Source organism: Mus caroli, unplaced genomic scaffold (assembly GCF_978045245.1).
Source record: "Mus caroli unplaced genomic scaffold, Mus_caroli_1 scaffold_8, whole genome shotgun sequence".
In the NCBI taxonomy this organism is placed as follows: domain Eukaryota; kingdom Metazoa; phylum Chordata; class Mammalia; order Rodentia; family Muridae; genus Mus; species Mus caroli.
The window spans coordinates 18,136,366-18,155,439 of record NW_028227263.1 but is presented as its reverse complement, the minus strand read 5'-3'; the positions used below and the strand labels follow the sequence as shown (position 1 = coordinate 18,155,439).

Here is a 19,074-nt window from a genome sequence, read left to right as displayed (position 1 = left end):
ACCCTACAACTACTTGGGTTAGCAGCAATATATCTACAAAGACATGTTCACAAAGAGCCCCACCCCGCCTCCTCCACAATGGAAAAGTTGATTATGGGTTGGCCTTGCCCTTGGTGGGCATTGGCCGAATGAATAACAGCCTTTGTGGGTTGCATCCTGGGATATGTAGTCCTTTACCTCTAAGGGCCAAGTTTACCTGTTGTGACCAAAGGCCACATTTCAGTCTTACTTGTAGGCTTTTTATCCACCTGTACTCTGTGAACACACAGACCATGAACAACTCAGCAGGGTGGGTTTTCATTGTAGCTTGGGCCATTAGCTGGACCCTTGGAAACAGTTTGCTCAAACATGGAGGGCTGTCTCTGGGTTCAGAGTGGTGTTGGTGGCTCTTCCGGTGGCGATTTATGGATTAGTTACGTGGCCTGCGCTAAGAGAAGGCGAGGTGGGCGTGGGAACAGCAGTCATAGCCATGGTTGTGGCCTCAGGCTTAGCCACAGCAGTACCTTCTCTAGGCTCTTCAGCCTTCTCCACAGACTTGCCTCCGTGAGGACTCCGGGCCCCTTCTGCTATCTGACTGCGCATAGTTTCTGGGGCGTCGCAGTGACTGAACCAAGTTGGACTGGAGACGGAGATGCGAGCTAAGGTGACCTCCGGTGTGGAGCTGGCAGTGACGGGGACACTCGCGGAAGCACGAGTAGCTGCAGGGGAAGCACGAGTAGCCACAGGAGATGACATTGGGCCACCATGAAAGCCACCTCGGCTAGAATGCTGGGGATGGGGGGAGTGGGGAAAAGCAGGATATTGCATCATAGAGACTAGACAGAGCTAGAACTGAGCTAGTAGTCTTAGGAGGCCTGTGCACTGGGGCATCAGTCAGTTCTCTGTCCAACATGATCCTCCTAAGAAATGGACCCCATTCCCTTAGAGGCGAGTCCTCAGATGGCTGGGTAACATATAGCATCCCTCTCCCTCATGTTAAGCTCAAGTCGAATAGGCTAAAAGTCCCAGGATCCTCGTGCCTGGAGTAGTGCAGCCTTTGCAGAGCCATGAAAACAAACCATTGGCCTGTCACACTGGTGCAAATCTGTCTGCTTTCTTCTCTCAAGTCAGAGATCGACCGATCGTCAGAACCCTCCCCTGGCCACCACCGAGCAGGTGGTTTCAACGTGTTGGATATGTTCCTGTTTCAACTGGAGCTAGGGCAACTGCCTCCAGCTGATGGGGACTTCTCTCAGAACTTACCCCAGGCCTTAGCTGCTGCTACATTCCTTGGCTTGAATCATGCTGTCTTCTGATCTCTTCCTTCAACTGTAACCACACTCCCCTTTGCACTTTGCCTTTCTCTGAGGTCCATCCAGAGCCAACGGAAGAAAGCTGTACCTACAGCTACTTCCCCAAGCTCCAGGCCTGAAAACCACTGTTTAAGGAGGGCGAGAGATGGTGCCTCTCTCTCAGCACTAACCCTCCTTAGACTCTGACCTGTTCTGTGACTGCACCTCCATTGGTCCCTTATGCGACAAGGAAGTGGTTCTCAGCCTTCCCAATGTTATGACCCTTTAATACAGTTCCTCGTGCTAGGGTGACCCTAGCCATAAAATTATTTTGTTGTTACTTCAGAACTTATTTTGTTAATGTGATGTGTTTTCTTAGGATCTTAGGCAGTCCCTATTAAGTTTGTCTGGCCTGCTCTAAGCCAACCCCAACTAGTTGATACTCTATCCCCACCCCACTCCTGACTTCTATATAGAGGATCCCTTATTTTTTATTTTTTTGAGATAGGGTTTCTCTGTGTAGCCCTGGAACTCACTCTGTAGACCAGGCTACCCTCAAACTCAGATATCCACCTGCCTCTGCCTCCCAAGTGCTGGGATTAAAGGTGTGCACTGCCACTGCCTGGCGGGGATCCCTTATTCTTTTTTTTTTTTTTTAAGATTTATTTATTTATTATATGTAAGTACACTGTAGCTGTCTTCAGACACACCAGAAGAGGGCGTCAGATCTCATTTCTGGTGGTTGTGAGCCACCATGTGGTTGCTGGGATTTGAACTCTGGACCTTCGGAAGAACAGTCAGGTGCTCTTACCCACTGAGCCATCTCAACAGCCCCGATCCCTTATTCTTGAGACCCCATCCTCTGTAGTTACTTCCAAGTGTCATCCAGCCTACTATAGGAGTCATGACCTCTGGCCTTTAAATCAGGTATTGCTCTGGTCCTCCTCTTATTGGAGTCCTTAGTGTTCCCAGGGCTGGGGACCCAGGAACATGAAAAGGCAAGTCCCCCTCTCCACCAACCCACCCATATTCCTGGAACAGAAAGGGAAAGAATGACACCTTATTCTGGGATTTGGGGCAGAGGCACAATAGATCAAGGAAGGGCAGAAGGAATGCTTGGCAGGGGTGGGGGCCTTAAGGGCCTTGACTCCTCTTCCAGAGGACCTGGGTTCAATTTCCAGCAGCCAACAACCATTTGTAATTCCAGTTCTAGACCTGACCCTTTTATGGCCTCTGCAGGCACTGCAGGTGCGTGATGCCCAGGCACATGAAAATAAAACACCCATGCACATTATTTTTACATTAATAAAAATAAAAGGTCAGGGATACACCTTCTGCCTTCAGAGAGTCCTTAAGAGACAGGCTATGGGGGTGGTGAGATGGCTCAGCGGGTAAGAGCACCAGACTGCTCTTCTGAAGGTCCTGAGTTCAAGTCCCAGCACAACCAACCGTAAGATCTGAGGCCCTCTTCTGGTGTGAGTGAAGACAGCTGCAGTGTACTTACATATAATAAATAAATAAATCTTAAAAAAAAAAAAGAGAGAGAGAGAGAGACAGGCTATGGCTACTGCTGATCATGGGCAGTCTCTCAATGGTCATGACCAGACTCAGAAAACAGTGCTGAAGCCAGGCAGGCATGAGGACCTCCCTGTAGTCCCAACCACAAGAAGAAAAGGCACTGCAAGTGTGTGGAGGTGGCCTGAAGCCTCCAGGTCATTCCAACTTCCCACCATGACTTACGTGCGGGTCTTGGATAAATGGCTGTACTTCCCAGAGCCCCCAGCCTGTGCCATGGTAAGAACCTTTGGGCTATCCTGGAGATGGAACAAGTCACGGTACGGCTCAGAGAGGACAGGTTGCAGGAGAGGCTGAACTGGACCCAGGGTCCAGGGGCACATGGAGAGGTGGTTGCCAGCTTTCAGGATGAGGACTTGGGGGCTCTCCCTGTGTTACAGGGGAGTCTGTGGGTGTTGTACCCAGAGAAGCTACAAAGCTGGGCCCAAGACAACCAGGGCTAGTGCTGCCAGGCAGCCATCCAGCTTACCAGATTTTTCTTTCACGAGGACTGAGCTTTAAAGCTCTATAAACCTATCAACCTTCTATAAGCAAATACTGTACAGGAAGCATAGGGCCCCAGGGAAGGGCAAACCTGGGACAATACTGAGCTTTTAGGGTCCCCGTGGGCCCTAGTTCTAGGAGTGAACAACTTTGCTGTTCGTTGAACAAGTAGATAAAAAGTAAAAACAACTAGGAAATCTCATTCCCTTTATTCTCTTCAACTATTCAACATGACCATGGTGACACAACACTGTTACTGACACACAACACTCAAAAACAGGATTTCCCCTCACTCCATGGGGACAAGTGAGGTGAGCGGGGCTTCCTTTGTGGGGGCAAAGGCTTCTGAGAGCCGTCCACTTCAGACTGGCGTGGGGGGGTCATGATGGTTTCAAACCCTCACCCGACTCATGACTCATACCCAGTTCCTTTAAGAGTTCCTATCTATATTCAACATCAGTTCTAAGTCTCACCTTAAGTGCAGATCAGCTCCATCCCCCTGTGTTTGCACTCTTCTGTCTATGATTGCTGGGCTCTTACCCAAGGGCACTTCTGAGGGCTCTCGGTCCAGGACAGAGTTGACTCCATTGTGCCTTCCAGGCTTAATTCTGGTGGACCTTTTCCTGAGCCAGTTAGGTCATCCTGTGGTATAGCTGGAACTGAGAGAGGGTTGGCTAAAAGAACAGGTCTCACCACAAGGTCTCTGCTCTGCCCTCTTTCCTACTAGGAAGCCCAGGAACCTATCTACAAGGTCCATTCAGTACTGGAATCAGGAGCATAGCCCCCACTGTCTGCAGAACATGAGAGCATCCTATTCCACAGGCTCCATCTTAGTCCTCTGTAGTTTGTAGTCAGCGTGACATCACTGACCACCTCCCCTCCAGCACTCTTCTGATGGACACAGGTTCAGACCTGAGTCTGAGGGAATCTGTTCCTAGTTTTACAAAGGATTTCTCTCTAGTTTCTGCTACCATCTTAGAAGGGGACAAATCAGCTTATCCTTAGGAGAGTATCTACATTGTATAGGGATACCCCCTTTATCAACATTTCTGTCAATATACAGACAGACTCCTCCTCGTCTCCATGGGCCCCCCTCCTGGCACTCAGGACTTCAGCAAGGCTGTCTCTGTAATTGTCTAAGACAAGCCTTCTCTCTCTCCCCAGGAGGCCTGCGATTTTTTTTTCTCCCAGTATTCTAGATTTTGGTCCTTTAAATTTTGAGGGTCATCCCTTTGGGGACAGGACAGATGAGGGGTGATGGGTCTCTACCTTTTGAACTTTTAGGTAATGGAATTAGAGGTCTCTTCCCCAGCTTTGTAGGAATCCAGGCCGCCCTTCTGGGCACAGGATTCCTAAAGAGCCATATATATCATTTGGAGTCTTCATCTTGCTTCTTTGGACATTGAGTCACTAGTGCCAGCACCAGGCTGAGGACATTCCCTTGGCAACCCAAGTACCAGGGAAAGTCCTCCCCATCTTTAAGGGTCTTTGTTACAGATGTTTCTCAACAAAGTTTCTCTTCAACACATTATATGGCATTCAGTACTGCTCCATCCATCACACAGCTCCAGGCCCATGAGCAAGCTCTGCTGGATTAATGACCCGTCCAGTCTGCTGTGTCTGAGGAGGAGATAGGCCTGGTAGGGGAGCATTTCTTTTGCTTTCATTTCCCTTCACAAGTTTCTGGCTAAGAGAGAGGCCCAAGGGATCGGGTGGAATAGGTACCTTTCCGGAGCCAAAATCAAATCTGGCCACCCCCTCTCGGGGGCATCCAAGCACTGGGGATGAGGAAGGTGGTCAAGCATCCTTTGTCCTCTTCAGGAACGCTGGTCCAGTCTGTGCTGTGTCAGGACATCCACCATGGGCAGCCTGGCTTGTCCTGCCGGCATTCTTACACCAAACTCACACAAAAGGCTGAGGGTTAAGTCATGTGCTGGTAAATCAAAGCTGTCTGTACTGTCGTCTTGCCGTCCCTCCTCGCCCACAAGTGGCCCGTGTGGACTTGCAGGCAGCTAGGGAGGACAAGCACACACAAGCCTTGAATCTCTGAAGGAATTTATTCTTTGGAAGTTGACTAGCAGCGAGTGGCTCTCTCCACTGAGGACAGAATCCGAGGGAATGGGTTGCCACTGCAGTAAGACTTGTGGCAGTTAGCTTCCAGGTAAAACCTGTGAGACCTGAGAATGTGGCAGAGGCCCCTCGCAACCCCAGAGGCCTCTCAGAGTAGACATTTCCAGCTGGGCTGGGGAAAGGCTGGCCCTGCCTGTCTGAGGAGAATCCAAACAGCACGAACTGGGATGTGCTTGTATTTGGAGTTTAACGAGCTCCCGGGAAGGAGGAGAAACTGACTGACTTCCATCTACAGTCTCTCCACCCTGGGTTGCTTCCCTTCAAATAAATGGAACCTCCCCTAGGATCCGAGATGGTCTCTCAGCGTTTTCTCGGCATCCTTACACTTGAGGGTTTTGATACACCCCAAACTCCAGCCTTTAAAATGGCTTGCCATATTTGTTTCTTTCCTACTTGGGGAACCTTACTGATAAGAGACCCCCAGTCCTCCTTCCCCTAGTACATACAATTCACCTGGGATTGACCTCGTACCCCCGAAGAGCCCCCCAGTGCGACAAGACGAGACACTTCTCCTCATCTTGTTTCACCTGTGGGTCATTCCCTCCCGGTCATTTTTCCTTTTCTAGTTCTACGGCATTCCTGTATTGTGCGGCTTCCCTCTGAACACTTTCCTTCCATGGCTGCCAGGAGGAATGCTGACTGGGAAGACTGTTTTCTCTGTCATCTGAGGGTCACCTCACAAGTCAGTGCCCAGCTGTAGAGCTGTGTTCCCTATACCTCCCCCACTGGAGGATTCTGATAAGGGTTTGATACAGTTTCATGGGGTTGTCTACAGACATGTTAGAACCTCTTCCTACATTTAATACCCACTATGGTTTATAAGATTCTCTGCTACAGACTTAAAGGGCTTTTTTCCTACATATTTATAGGGCTTATAACCCAGGAGTTTTTCTCTACGGCTTATAAGTGGTTCTCACCCACGATCTCTTAGGCTTCTCATCACTGATGCAAACTCACTATTTCTTCCCAGGGTTCTTGACCCTCTACTTCTCTATGATCTGATGGGGCTGGCCTCCTTTCCCCAAAATTTATCAGGAGAGAGTGGTCCCTGGTCACCAGACCTACTTCACAGGGAGACCCCTGGGTGACAGCTCCTATGGAGGAGGAGAGTGGCAACCTCCGTGAAGCCATCTCCACACTCGGGGCAAAGAAAGGGCTTTTTCTCCGAAACAGTTTTGGGACTTTCCTCTTCCCCGTGGCTGCTGCTTTTTGGGGGGGTAGAGGCCTCTCCCTCATCTTCCTGGTTTGGGGACAATGCGGCTGACTCTGAAGGGGTGTCCTCAGGAGTGGAGGCCCTTTCCTGAGTATGGGTTTCCTGGTGTCGTGTAAGAGCTAGTCGATCCAGGAAGGAGGCCCCACAATCAGAGCAGCTGTAGGGCCTGGCTCCCAGAGGGCTCCTGAGATGCTCCAGCAGGACCGAAGAGCTCTTCCCCAGCTCAGAGCTCTTCTGGGATTTCCCACCCGCATGGACTTTCTGGTGCTGCAGCAGCTCAGAGCTGAGGCCAAAGCTTTTTTTGCACTCTGGGCATTTAAAGGGCTTTGCATTTAGGAAGGGGCTGGGTCCTGCCCCTTCCCCACGGCCAATCCTACACTCAGGAAAGAGAAAGGGCTTTTCATTCCCGTGAGTGAGCTGATGTTGCAGGAGCACAGCCCTCTCAAGGAAGCTTTCTCCACAGTGGGAACAAACATAGCACTTAGAAGAGGGTTGGCCTAGCCTTTGGCCCGAGCCCTCCTGACTCTCGGGTACTTTCGAGGGCTGTCCTGGGGGGTCAGCTCTGCTCTCTGAAGCACCTGGGTGTGAATTGCCTCCAAAGGGGAGCCTGGAGGGGCGGAACTGTTGAGGCTTGGGGGCTGGGTGTGTTATGAGGCCATCTGCATTTTTGTAGGGGTTTTCTCCGATATGAATCCTCTGGTGCTGCATGAAGATGCCTTCATCATTGAAGCCCTTTCCACAGACCAGACACTTGTGAGGTTTGGCTCCTGGTGGCGGAGTCTGCAGGGCAGGATCCCCAAACCCTAGCAAGCTGTCACCCTGAGCTCTCCGGGCAGGTGTCTTGCCTCTCTCGTGGATCACGCGGTGCTGCTCCAGCTCTTGCGCCTCCAGGAAGGCCTTGCCACAGTCGGAGCACACGAAGAGGTTCTCGTCCATGTGTGTGCGGACATGCGTGATGAGGTTGGAGCTCTGACTGAAACTCTTGCCGCACTCCGGGCACTTGTAGGGCTTCTCGCCCGTGTGCGTGCGGCGATGCTGGATGAGGTGCGAGCTGCGAATGAAACTCTTGCCACAGTCAGAGCACTTATAGGGCTTCTCACCGGTGTGGATGCGCTGGTGGCGGATGAGAGTGGAGCTCATAATAAAGCTTTTGCCGCAGTCGGCGCAGATGTACGGCCTCTCCCCACGGTGGATACGCTGGTGGTTGATGAGGTTAGAGCTGACACTGAAGCTCTTCCCGCACTCGGGGCACTTGTAGGGCCTCTCGCCCGTGTGCGTGCGCTGATGGCGCAGCAGGGTGGCACTCAGTGTGAAGGTCTTGCCACAGACGGGGCACTTGAAGGGATCCTCGCGCAAATGTGTCCTCTGGTGCTTGATGAGCGTGGAGCTGTGGCCGAAACTCTTGCCACACTCCAGGCACTCGTAGGGCTTCTCCCCGGTGTGCGTGCGCTGGTGCTGCGTCAGCTCCGAGCTCTGGATGAAACTCTTGCCGCACTCGGTGCAGCGATAGGGCTTCTCGCCCGCGTGGATCTTCTGGTGCTTGAGCAGGTTGTGGTTCTGGCCAAAGCGCTTGCCGCACTCCGGGCACTTGTAGGGCTTCTCACCCGTGTGCGTGGCCTGGTGCTGGATGAGGTCCGAGCTGCGGTAGAAAGCACGTCGGCACTCGCCACACTTGTAGGGCTTCTCCCCAGTGTGGGACCGCTGGTGCTTGATGAGGTTGGTGCTTTGTGTGAAGGCTTTCTCGCACTCCGTGCACTTGTAGGGCTTCTCGCCCGTGTGTGTGCGCTGGTGCTGTACTAGATTGGAGCTCCAGCTGAAGCACTTGCCACAGTCGGGGCACTTGTAAGGCTTCTCGCCCGTGTGCGTGCGCTGGTGCTGCACCAGGTGCGAGCTCTGCGTGAAGCTCTTGCCGCACTCTGAGCACGTGTTGGGCCGCTCCCCCGTGTGGATTCGCTGGTGCCGCAGCAGTTTGGACCACTGGCTAAAGCTCTTGCCACACTCGTTGCAGATGTATGGCTTCTCGGCCCCAGATGGGCGTCCCTGCACCAGCTCCCGCAGGCTGGGCTCACTGGCAGTGACTACAGGTGTGCTGTTCCAGGGGGTGAGGGTTCCCCACTGCCAATTGGTCTCACAGGCCTTGGTCCACTCAGATGGGGAAGGGACTACCTCGGGGGCTGATGGGTCCATAGGGGTCTGGTGATCTAAGGGGTTGGAAGAACCCAGGGGGGTTGGGGAATCCTGAGGGGCTGAGGCATCCTGGGAGGGGCTCTCCAGGGGCATCTCTGATGGGTCCTTGGATTCTGGACTCTGAGCTGGATCTCCCAAGATGATCTCCTCCCCAGAACTTTCCTGCTGAGGGCTCTCCTCTTCGTTCCCACTTTCAGCACCTACAGACAGAAAGGGAGTCTCCAGCCCCCATCTCCTTTCAGAACATGGGGTCTGGTCTCTCTTCCCTCCCTTGTGGCTGCCCAGAGCCCCTTGTGCCCCTCACCTCTATGAGCCTCATTCTGGCTCTCTTCAGGACCCTGCAGATCCGGGCCCCACAGCACCGTCTCAGGCTCCATCCCAGAGCTGCAGACCGTGAAGGTTCCAGGGTCTCTGGTGGGGAGAGATGGGTACACAATGGGACCTGGTTTAGTGCTTTTCTTTGTGCTCCCACTTGTGTCACTCTTGGGGACCTGCCACTCACTTCTCCGACACCATTTCTCACTGAGCCCCTTAGTCTCAAAGGCCTGGTTCCAAATGCTGCAAATCTTCCAGATTGCAATGAAGCAACTCAGTGAATGTAGAGTCACTTAAACCCCATCAGTCATAACCCTTTGTGCCTACACTGAAGGCTGGAGCGCTATCCAACACTCAGATGGGAGGCAGGCTTTCACCCCACACATCTGATGCCCAGAGGCCTGGAAACGTGTTATTTTGCAAATCAGAGGAAGCTCATTAAGACTCCAATTTTCTTCCTTTATGGGACTGCTAATTGAGTGCAATAAACTTTTCCCTTATGAGCCCCAGAGAGAACTGAGACTGGCACTCTTTAAGGGGTTAAAAAAAGTTTCCCTGAAGGGACAACTACTCACAAAGAGTGGGGGCAGTTTGCCATTCTCCAAGCACAGAGGATAGCCTATGGGTGGGAAGGGGAGTCTGCAGTCAGGGACTCCTACAGGAGATGAAGGCAAGGGAAAGGAAAGGGGGAGCCTGACTTGGTGGCATACTTGGGAGATGGAAACCAGAGGATCAGAAGTACAAATTCAAGGTCAGTCCCTGCTACATGAGACCTTGTCTGAAACAAAGGAGAGAAAGGAGAGAAGGAGAAAGGGGAGGGGAGGAGGGGAGGGAAGCAAGTGTGTAGAGAGCATAGGTGACTCCCAGGTGTCTTCTTCCTTTCACTGCCTTGAGAGACTTAAGAGTCATTTGTCCATTTTACAGATTAGTAAGTAGACACTGGGGGAGATGTCTCCAAGGCCCCAAGGTGGGAAGTAACAGGGCTAAGACCACAAATTCAGTGTTCTGTGTTTGGCTTGCCCTGTGGCATGGGGTGACCTTGACAGTCACATGAGACTCCTACTTGTGGTCTCCTGGCAGGAGAGCTCAGAAGCCTCAGAATGAGCCGGAAAAGTACAGGGAAGCCCAGTTCCCTCGGCTGTAAAAGTCAGACCCAGTGAGGAGGTCTGAGAGGCTGCATCTCTGAGCTCTAGGTACGGATGTCCCCAAAGCCAGACACACACCTGGGGACCCATCCTTCTGCCTTATTCTTTTTGTTGATGCTTCATCACACGCCTAGGTCAGGTACCCAGTAAAAACTCTGCTGGAGGACTGAATGAGCTGGACACCTCAAGCTCCCGGAAAGCCAGCCTATCTGGTTCAGTGTCTTTTAAGATCAGTTTGCAAATCGATGTCAGAAAAGGGACACAAGTTCATCAGAGTGAGCCCCCAGGGAAAGGAGTCATATCCGTCACTCAAAATCCCAGGGTGATCCCCAGGAGAGAGAACAGGGCTATAGGCGCAAACTGCAGGAGGGCGCTGACGTCTAACGGAATCCCTGGAATAATCTACCCTTGGGGTGACAGTGTGCATAGGTACTTTGTGCACAGGGACAAAGAGGACAGAGCTCACCAAGAGGTAGCTGGCGTGTGAAGCTGGTGAAGCAATGGTCGGCTGACCAACTGCTAATGCAGCCGAGAAGTGAGTTAGAGTAAAGCAAGGAGATAAATTCCACCCTCACAGCCATTCCCCTATCTCTAAGTGTTTTTAGGGAGAGATGGGGGCCCCTGGAGGGGAGAAGGTTACCCTGCTGAGCTGACCGAGGGCAGGTAGGAGCTTAGATACTTGAACTGAGAAACTTAAAACTCAAGGGCCTACCGTAGAAGGGAAAGAGTTAATAACCAGGCCACATGCAAGAAGTAGCAAAGACTGCGAGGCGACTACTACTGGGAACCAGCCCAGGCCCAAGAGCGCCAGCCTCCTGTCCCGGACGACCCCCAGAGGACCGAGGCGGGAAGGACGGCCGGAGGCGGCTGCCTTCCCGCGGAGGTGCGCGCGGCCCAGGGTGACCCTGACCAGGAGGCAGCGGGACCGCCCTCGACGCCGCCCCCCGCACCCGGGCGGACCAAGACTTGAGCGCCTCCGGCCCGGAGCACCCACCCTGTCCCCCGCTCCCAAAGCCCAGGCGAGCCGCCGGCGTTCCCTCCCCGCCGCGGACGTCCAGGCTGCCCGGCTCCCGGAGAGCGGCGGCCGCCCCCGGCCGGACTCGCTCTCGGGGCGCGCGCGCCTCCCCTCCCCCACGGCGGCCCTCGCGCGGTTCTCACAATCCCCCGGCCGCCGTCCCCCGCCGCCCCGGGCCCGGCCTGCGCCCCTCGCCCGTCGCCGCCTCCTTGGCCCTATTGTTCCCCGGCGGCTGTCCCGGGCCTCCAGGCCACCCCGGGAACCCAGGCGGCCCCAACTCACGGCTCTGGGGTCTGGGAAAAGCCGAAAGGCAGAGGCCAGCCCCAGGGGACTTAACCCCTTAAGTGCCCTGCCTCGGGGGACGGGCTAGATGCCGGGAACTCTAGGGTCCTTCTCAAGGGGTGATTCCAGGCTGAGGACCCGGGGACCAGTTCAGGGTGACTGGGACGGAGCAGGAAGTGACCCCAGCTTCCCGGGCCCCTCTAGCCTGGAGTCAGAACATCAGCTCTATGGGATTTAACCCTTTGCCTCCCACAGCCTGGGAAAAAAATGAGGGGGTGGGTATGGAAGCAAGGAGGTGGCTGATGACGCCCCTCTCCCAGTGTCTAGTGGAATCATGGAAGATCAGCTTTTGGGGGAGCTCAGAGGCCGGCGAAGGTCTTCGGATTTCTGGCCATACTCTCTCTCCAAAGGCTCTGCCAGCCGCCCAGTTAAGCTGATCTCAGATTCGGCCGCCGCGGGTCCCCTGAGACCCGCCTTTGTTTGGACTCACCCAGGACTGGGGCTGGTACGCCCGGGTTGGTGATTAGGAGGTGAAAGCAAAGATTGGGTGGGCAGACCTAGCGGTAAAAGCAGAAGCTAATGGGCCAGGCAAGGCTATCCTGCGCTACGGACCCTCTTACCCACCTCTCACCTACCTCTCACCCCCCACCGGTCTCCTTGGAGGAAGAAACTGACAAGGCAGGCATTACCCCTTCCCAGCAGCTCGTGGGGGTAAGGTACACAACTCACTGCAGAGCAAGCCTTCCATAAACTTAGGGAGCAAGAAGTAGTGGTGAATTCCTGTAATTCCGTTGCTTGGGAGACAGAGGCAGGAGGACCTGAAGGTTCAAAATATTCGTGGCCCACATAGCTCCAGGCTAGCCAGGGCTACCTAGCGAGACCCTGTTTCTAAACAAGGAACCTCGCAGGGCTCCCAAACTGTTCCTGCTTGTCTCATTTTCTCCCCACCACATCCTGAGAGAGGACTCAGAATCATCCCCATTTTACAGGCAAATTAATCAAGACATGAGATGTGAGGTAAAGTGCGAGGCCACAGTTTTCAATGAACCCAGGTGTGAGGAGACCAGAGTTGAACAACAATTGAACATTCTACCCTCGAAAAGTTCCATAGTAGCTAAGCACACGACCTGTAGTCTTCAGCCATTAGTAGGCTGAGGCAGGAGAATCAAGAGTTGGACTTCAGGATCAGCCTGGGATGCACAACAGGACTGTTTCAAACCATAAATAAATAAATAAATAAATAAATAAATAAATAAATAAATTCCAAGCCCTGTATGGGAGTGAATAGCTGTGACTCTAGCACTGGAAGCTGACACAGGAAAATTACCATGAATTAAGACCAACCTAGGTGAACATATACTGGCTGGGTCAAACTCCCCTCCCCCCCACACATGTAGCAGATGTATATAGCTCAGGCTTCATGTGAGTCCTTCACAGCTGGAGCAGGGGTTGTCTCTACAGCTTTTGCCAGCCTGTGGATTTTGTTCCCCTAACTGGGCTGCCTTGTCTGGTCTCAGTGGGAGAGGATGCATCTAGCCATGTTTGATGTGCCAGGGTGAGGAAATAGAAACAGGGGAGGCTCCACCCTCTCAGAAGAGAAGGGAAGGGGGATAGGGGCAGGACTGGGAGGAAGGGGGCAGCGATGGGGATATAAAGTGAATAAATAAATTAATGGGGGGGGGGAGACCAACCTAGGCTACACAGTGAGGCTACATGTTAAAACACCAATAAATAAATATTGACTTATAATAACGAATAACATGTTCAAAATTTAAAGACTGCTGTACTTAACAAATCAATGAGAAAAATGCTTCGGTTTGTAAACTGCTAGTGTGTAAAATGCACCCTGACAGCAAACTTGCCTAAGATAAGGACTGCCCTGAACAGCAAGCTAATCTTTTTAAGAAACTGCCTCTATTGTCCTTGCAAGACAATGGGTCCTGGGAACTAACCACTAGTTTGTTTTTGTTTTTTTTTTTGTTTTTTTTTTTTGTTTTTTTTTTTAAAACAAAAGACAAAAAACAAAACTGCTTGCTTGCTGGAGAAAACTAAGGCACCTGCAGGATGTCTGCTGAAGTCAGACACTGCTTACATAAAGGCAGGATGTGTTAACTCCCTCAGCCCGGAAAGCTATCACTTTGTAACTTTGTGTGTGTGTGTGTGTGTGTGTGTGGTGGTGGTGGGGTTATAAACTCTGTATTAATAAATCTGGGCCATAGGCAGAAAATTCTGGGTTTCTGGTATGGTCCTGGCAGTTTTTTGTTTGTTTGTTTTTTTGAGACAGGGTTTCTCTGTATAGCCCTGGCTGTCCTGGAACTCATTTTGTAGACCATGCTGGCCTCGAACTCAGAAATCCGCCTGCCTCTGCCTCTGCCTCCTGAGTGCTGGGATTAAAGGTGTGTGCCACCATGCCCGGCTCCTGGCAGTCATTTTTAATAAAGCTTCTTATTAAAAAAAAAATTAGGGGGCTGGAGAAATGACTCTGCAGTTAAGAGCATTGACTGCTCTTCCAGAGGTCCTGAGTTCAATTCCCAGCAACCACACGGTGGCTCACAACCATCTGTAATGGAGTCTGACGCCCTCTTCTGGTGTGCTTGAGTTCAGCACCAGTGTTCTCATATACATAAAACTAAATAATTTTTAAAAATGGTATTGATTGGTGAATCTCTGAAAGACCCAGACTCACAAGACTCTGTGTGTGCGCGTGTGTGCACGCTGAGTACATGTATGTGTACACACATGTGTATGTGCCACGTACGAAGAAATCGTAAGATCCTGGAAGGACTATCTGACCAGGGCATGATGGGAAAGCTAAGGCTCAAGCAACCCCAGTCTTAGCATTGCAAAGGGATACAGTTCTCTAGGCGTCTGGGGTTAGAGTGAGGCTCCAGGCTCCCTAGCACCTGCTCCCTTAACCCAGTTTCCCGTCAGAGCATCTCCAGGTTTCCTCATAGTTCCCTAAACTCCTCCCACACAGTCAGGTCTTTGCAAGCCTTGGTTCCCTACCTCTTTTGTTCCCCATACCCTGTGACGGGGAACTCAAACTATGCTATCTCTTTTTACAGGTCACTTACCATCTTTGCTTGAGCAGGTGTTTGTCTTTTGTGTTCTTTGTGTTCCCTGCTGTGTCTCCCCAGGGGCCCAAAACAACTGTAGCACCTACTCAATTTGTTGAACCAACTGCAAAAGCTGGGCCCAGCCCTGGGGCAGGGAGAACCAGGACAGCTGCCGGCTGGGAGGTGCTGGGAGGTGCGGAACAGTGGCTAATTAGGCCAGCGGGGGTGGGGTGGGGTGGGGTTGGGGGTTGTTTTTGCTTGTTTGCTTTCTGTTTTAGCTGAGCTAATTGCTACTACATTCAAAAAATTAGTACATAAAAGCCTACTCTCCTACCCTTATCCAGAACTCAGAGGTCAGAAAAAGTCCACCAGGCCAACCTTTTCCCCAGGGAGAGTGAGGAATGGGAGGTCCTGCTCCTAGAGAGGCAGGTGATGCACTGACCCTATGCAAAGCTGATGTCTCCTTGCCCATGGGCAGCTCCTATGGTATCTGTGTGTGACCCTGGCAGGGGAACTTTGGGAAGGATAAAGGTGGCCCTTCCCCATGCCTTTTTTTGAACAAACCCCTGTCCATGTTTCAGAAATGATTTACCAATCCTCCACATACGGAAGCTCATGTCGTCCAAGTACAAGGTTGCTGTGAGAGTCATGAGGTGCCTGGGTGAACCTGGCCCACGTGGGTCTCTGCACTGTGAGCCACAGATTCTGCTGCCTGTTCTAGGGAGGAGGATGAGCCTTGGTAGCCAAGGAGTGGGCAGCTCAGTGAGATAGTGCTAGTCTGAGCATGTATGCACTAAGAATTCACAAACCTTAGCCTGTAAGCAGGAGAACACAGAGGCTCCAAACCATATCTGGAGGACTAGGGGGTCTGCAATCATATCCTCAATCCCTCTGCTTCTTTGAACTTGGCACCATAGAGGGTGAGGGCTGCAGCTGAAGGAGATCAATGCTGTTTGCCCCAGGCTTGCTGCCTCAGAGTTTCCTGCAGTTGCCACCGAGGAAGGATGGAGCCTTCTTGCCTGGAGATTGGTGTGCTCAATGAGGTATGCTCGGGGCTTCTTTTCAGAATATGATGCTCAAATAAGGATCTTCTAGGCCCAGCCAGGGAGTCCAGGACCAATAATCCCTTCTTTTATCAGGAGCCTGCAGTGGAGCTGGGTATAATGGCAAATGCCTTCCATCCCCATGCTGGGTGCATGATGAGCTGGGCAGGTCTGAGCTTAGCCAAGTCAGCCAATGCTACACAGAAAGACCCTGTCTCAAAAGAAGCCTGGATGGCTCCTGGCCTGTATATGTTGTGATCTGCCAATGTCAGTACTGGGAATTGAACCTGGGTCCTCTCAAAGAGTAGCCAGAGCTCTCAACTGCTGAGCCATCTCTCCAGCTTGGTGTAAGAGATTTAATTTGTAAATCTGTATTTGGTGCAATGGTTTCTAATTAGAAAAATATGGTTTTTTTTAAAAGGTTTATTTATTTATTATGTGTAAGTACACTGTAGCTGTCTTCAGACACTTTTTCTTCTCACTCTGGCCCCACTCGCTTGCTGAAGCTGTCATCAGACACCCCAGAAGAGGGCATCAGATCTCATTACAGATGGTTGTGAGTCATCATGTGGTTGCTGGGATTTGAACTCATAACCTTCAGAAGAGCAGTCAACGCTCTTAACCACTGATGCCCTCTTCTGGTGTGTCTACAGTGTTCTTGTCGTATACATAAAATAAAATCAGAAGAAGAAGGAGGAGGAGGAAGAGGAAGAAGAAGAAAAGGGAAGAAAGACTAGACATCATAAAGAAATTTGCATACCACAGAAAATTATCAAGAAAATAAAAACAGTTCACAGAATGAAACTGTTCAACTGTCAGTGTTCTACAAAGCCCAGTTACGGCTGAACAGGTACAGATGACGACTCAGTCAGAAGACAGGCAAAGGATCTGACAAACCATGAGGAAATGCTCAGTGTCATCCATCAATAGAGAAATTCAACTAGAAACCCCCGAGGGATGCTTATAATAAAAATAAGAGTTTCAACCACTGAAGAGGCTGGGCGTGGTGGTGCACACCTTTAATCCCAGCATTTGGGAGGCAGAGGCAGGCGAATTTCTGAGTTTGAGGCCAGCCTGGTCTACAGAGTGAGTTCCAGGACAGCCAGGTCTACACAGAGAAACCCTGTCTCACAAAAACAAAAACAAACAAACAAACAAAAACCGACTGAAGAGAGAGAAGTCGGGAAGGTAGCTCAGTTGGCATAGTCCTTGCTTGGCATACAAACAGCCCTAAATCCATTCCCCAGCTCTGTCTAGACGAGGTTTGGAGACACACACCTCTAGTCTCAGCACTCCAGAGGTGGAGGGGCAGGACGAGGAGAAGTTCAAGGTGGTTCTCAGCTGGGTAATGAGTTCAAGGCCAGCTCCTGCATTGTGTTCCACGATCCAAGAAGGAGAGGTGACCATGTAAAGCAGGCATACACTCACACACACTTGGTGGATGAAGCAAGGCTCCAACAATTTTATTTTTTCTCTTAATTCTTTTATACCAAAGACAAAAATCCTCTATGTTAGAAAAAACACTCACCCCATAGCCACGTTACATATTCTCCTAGTCACAATCATCATCATACAAAGGGAAATTACAACACGATTGTTGATTACAGATTTTTCTTGTGAAACCCACACCTAACTCAAAATTTCCCATCTATCTTCCTTTCCACAAATTCATCCTAACCCTAAGGCAATAACTGTTTTCTTTCTTTCTTTTTTTTTTTTTTTTTTTTTTGGTTTTTCGAGACAGGGTTTCTCTGTGTAGGCCTGGCTGTCCTGGCACTCACTATGTAGACCAGGCTGGCCTCGAACTCAGAAATCCGCCTGCCTCTGCCTCCCGAGTGCTGGGATTAAAGGCGTGCGCCACCACGCCCAGCAACTGTTTTCTAATTGATTAACAAAGGTTAAGCAAGCCAATCTATCATAGCTAGTTTTTCCTATGCTAGCTTACAACAGTTTATATTTACCAACAAACAAATCATTTATCGCATGAACCTTTTTTTTTTTTTTTTTTTTTTTTTTTTTTTTTTTTTTTTGCTAACCTGGCCAATCATCTGTTCTCTATTCTTTTTTTCTTTAGATTTAATGCACATGCGTTCACCACCATTGCTCTCTCAGACACACCAGAGGAGGGCACCAGACCCCATTACAGATGGTTGTGAGCCACCATGTGGTTGCTGGGAATTGAACTCAGGACCTCTGGAAGAGCAGTCAGGCCAGGCAGTGGTGGCGCACGCCTTTAATCCCAGCACTCGGGAGGCAGAAGCAGGCAAGATTTCTGAGTTTGAGGCCAACGTGGTCTACATAGTGAGTTCCAGGACAGCCAGGGCTATACAGAGAAACCCTGTCTTGAAGGAAAAAAAATAAAATAAACAGTGCTCTTAACCACTGAGCCATCTTTCCAGCTCCCATTCTCTATTCTTATAATGAGATCATTTACCCTGCATTTTCGTGGTGCGCACTGAAACCTGTGACCACATCCTTGGATCACAAGATCAAGGAACTCAGACCCAACCTAGAATGAGTGTTTTCTTTGATCATTAACCTGTCTCAAACCTATTTTCCTCTCCACAAGCACAGCTATGTGTTTGTAATCCATGGGAACTCACTGTCCTTCTCAAGGAGGGGACACAGTCTACTCTTTGCCTCTGTCTGTTATATTTTCCTGGTAACACAGCCTAAACCATCTCCTTAGTCTTTATTATCAACTACCCTAACTTCCTAAAGTTATTTAAATCAAATTGAGAATTTTGTAGAATCATTAATTCATCTAAATAATACTATTGTATAGAATTTCATCTTCAGGAAAACTGCCCAATAGAGTGGGCTGTCTCCCAAGAAGCACTCACACCAGACTATGGGCAGTGACATCTCCCCACACCCATTCACATAAACTAGATACAGGAGGAGTGGAGCAATGACAAACATGAGAAAGCACAGCAGCAGCTAGAAGCAATCCAGAGATGACCCCTCTGGGGCTGTGCCTCTCCGAGGTACATCCATCACAGCTGTGCAACATGGAGAACCATCTCCAGGAAGCACACTTGTCCACAACAGTTCCTCTTCCATGGTATCCAGCACTTGACTACCTGAGGCCCTGTCTCCAACAAACAAACAACAAGCAAAAAACCTGAAATTTGGTGAGAATGCAGAGAAACGGAACTGTTCACACACCACTGATAGGAATGTCCTTTAGGGCGGTGCAGATGGCTAACAGGAGTGTTCCTTAGACTCTGCAGTCCCCTTCCTAGCTATCTACCCAGGAGAAGTGAAAACATAAGCCCACACAATTACACACTAGTGAATGCTCAGGACAGTGCTGCTCACACCCTGAAGGTGGAAATAAGGCAGATGCCTATCAAGGG

General features: G+C 50.8%; 1 protein-coding gene across 4 annotated transcripts; it reads right to left on the bottom strand.

Annotated features, from left to right (window-relative positions):
* Positions 1-33: 33 nt before the first annotated feature.
* On the bottom strand, positions 34-14,750 carry Znf629 (zinc finger protein 629). 4 transcript variants are annotated; one of them, XR_015047804.1, is made up of 4 exons: positions 11,617-11,803; positions 9,164-9,270; positions 3,803-9,059; positions 34-768 (listed from the first exon to the last, which is right to left on the bottom strand). XR_015047804.1 is itself a non-coding variant. In XM_085841278.1 (3 exons), exons 2-3 carry the CDS (start codon positions 9,234-9,236, stop codon positions 6,526-6,528), a joined length of 2,607 nt encoding a protein of 868 aa, XP_085697404.1. In that variant the 5' UTR covers positions 9,237-9,270; positions 14,691-14,750; the 3' UTR covers positions 2,849-6,525. The 4 variants fall into 4 exon arrangements, 2 of the variants coding, with proteins under 2 accessions (XP_085697404.1, XP_029334996.1); XR_015047805.1 differs by lacking the exon at positions 34-768 and having other exon boundaries at positions 2,849-3,988; positions 5,055-9,059; XM_085841278.1 differs by lacking the exons at positions 34-768; positions 11,617-11,803 and adding an exon at positions 14,691-14,750 and having other exon boundaries at positions 2,849-9,059.
* Between the last annotated feature and the right edge of the window lie 4,324 nt (positions 14,751-19,074).

What these genes read in the sequence shown, in the direction of transcription:
- Znf629 (XM_085841278.1), bottom strand. Translation starts at nt 9,236, where the DNA reads ATGGAGCCTGAGACGGTGCTGTGGGGCCCGGATCTGCAGGGTCCTGAA. An exon ending in CCAGAATGAGGCTCATAGAG is followed by an intron (nt 9,060 to 9,163) that starts GTGAGGGGCACA and finishes TTCTGTCTGTAG; the next exon opens with GTGCTGAAAGTGGGAACGAA.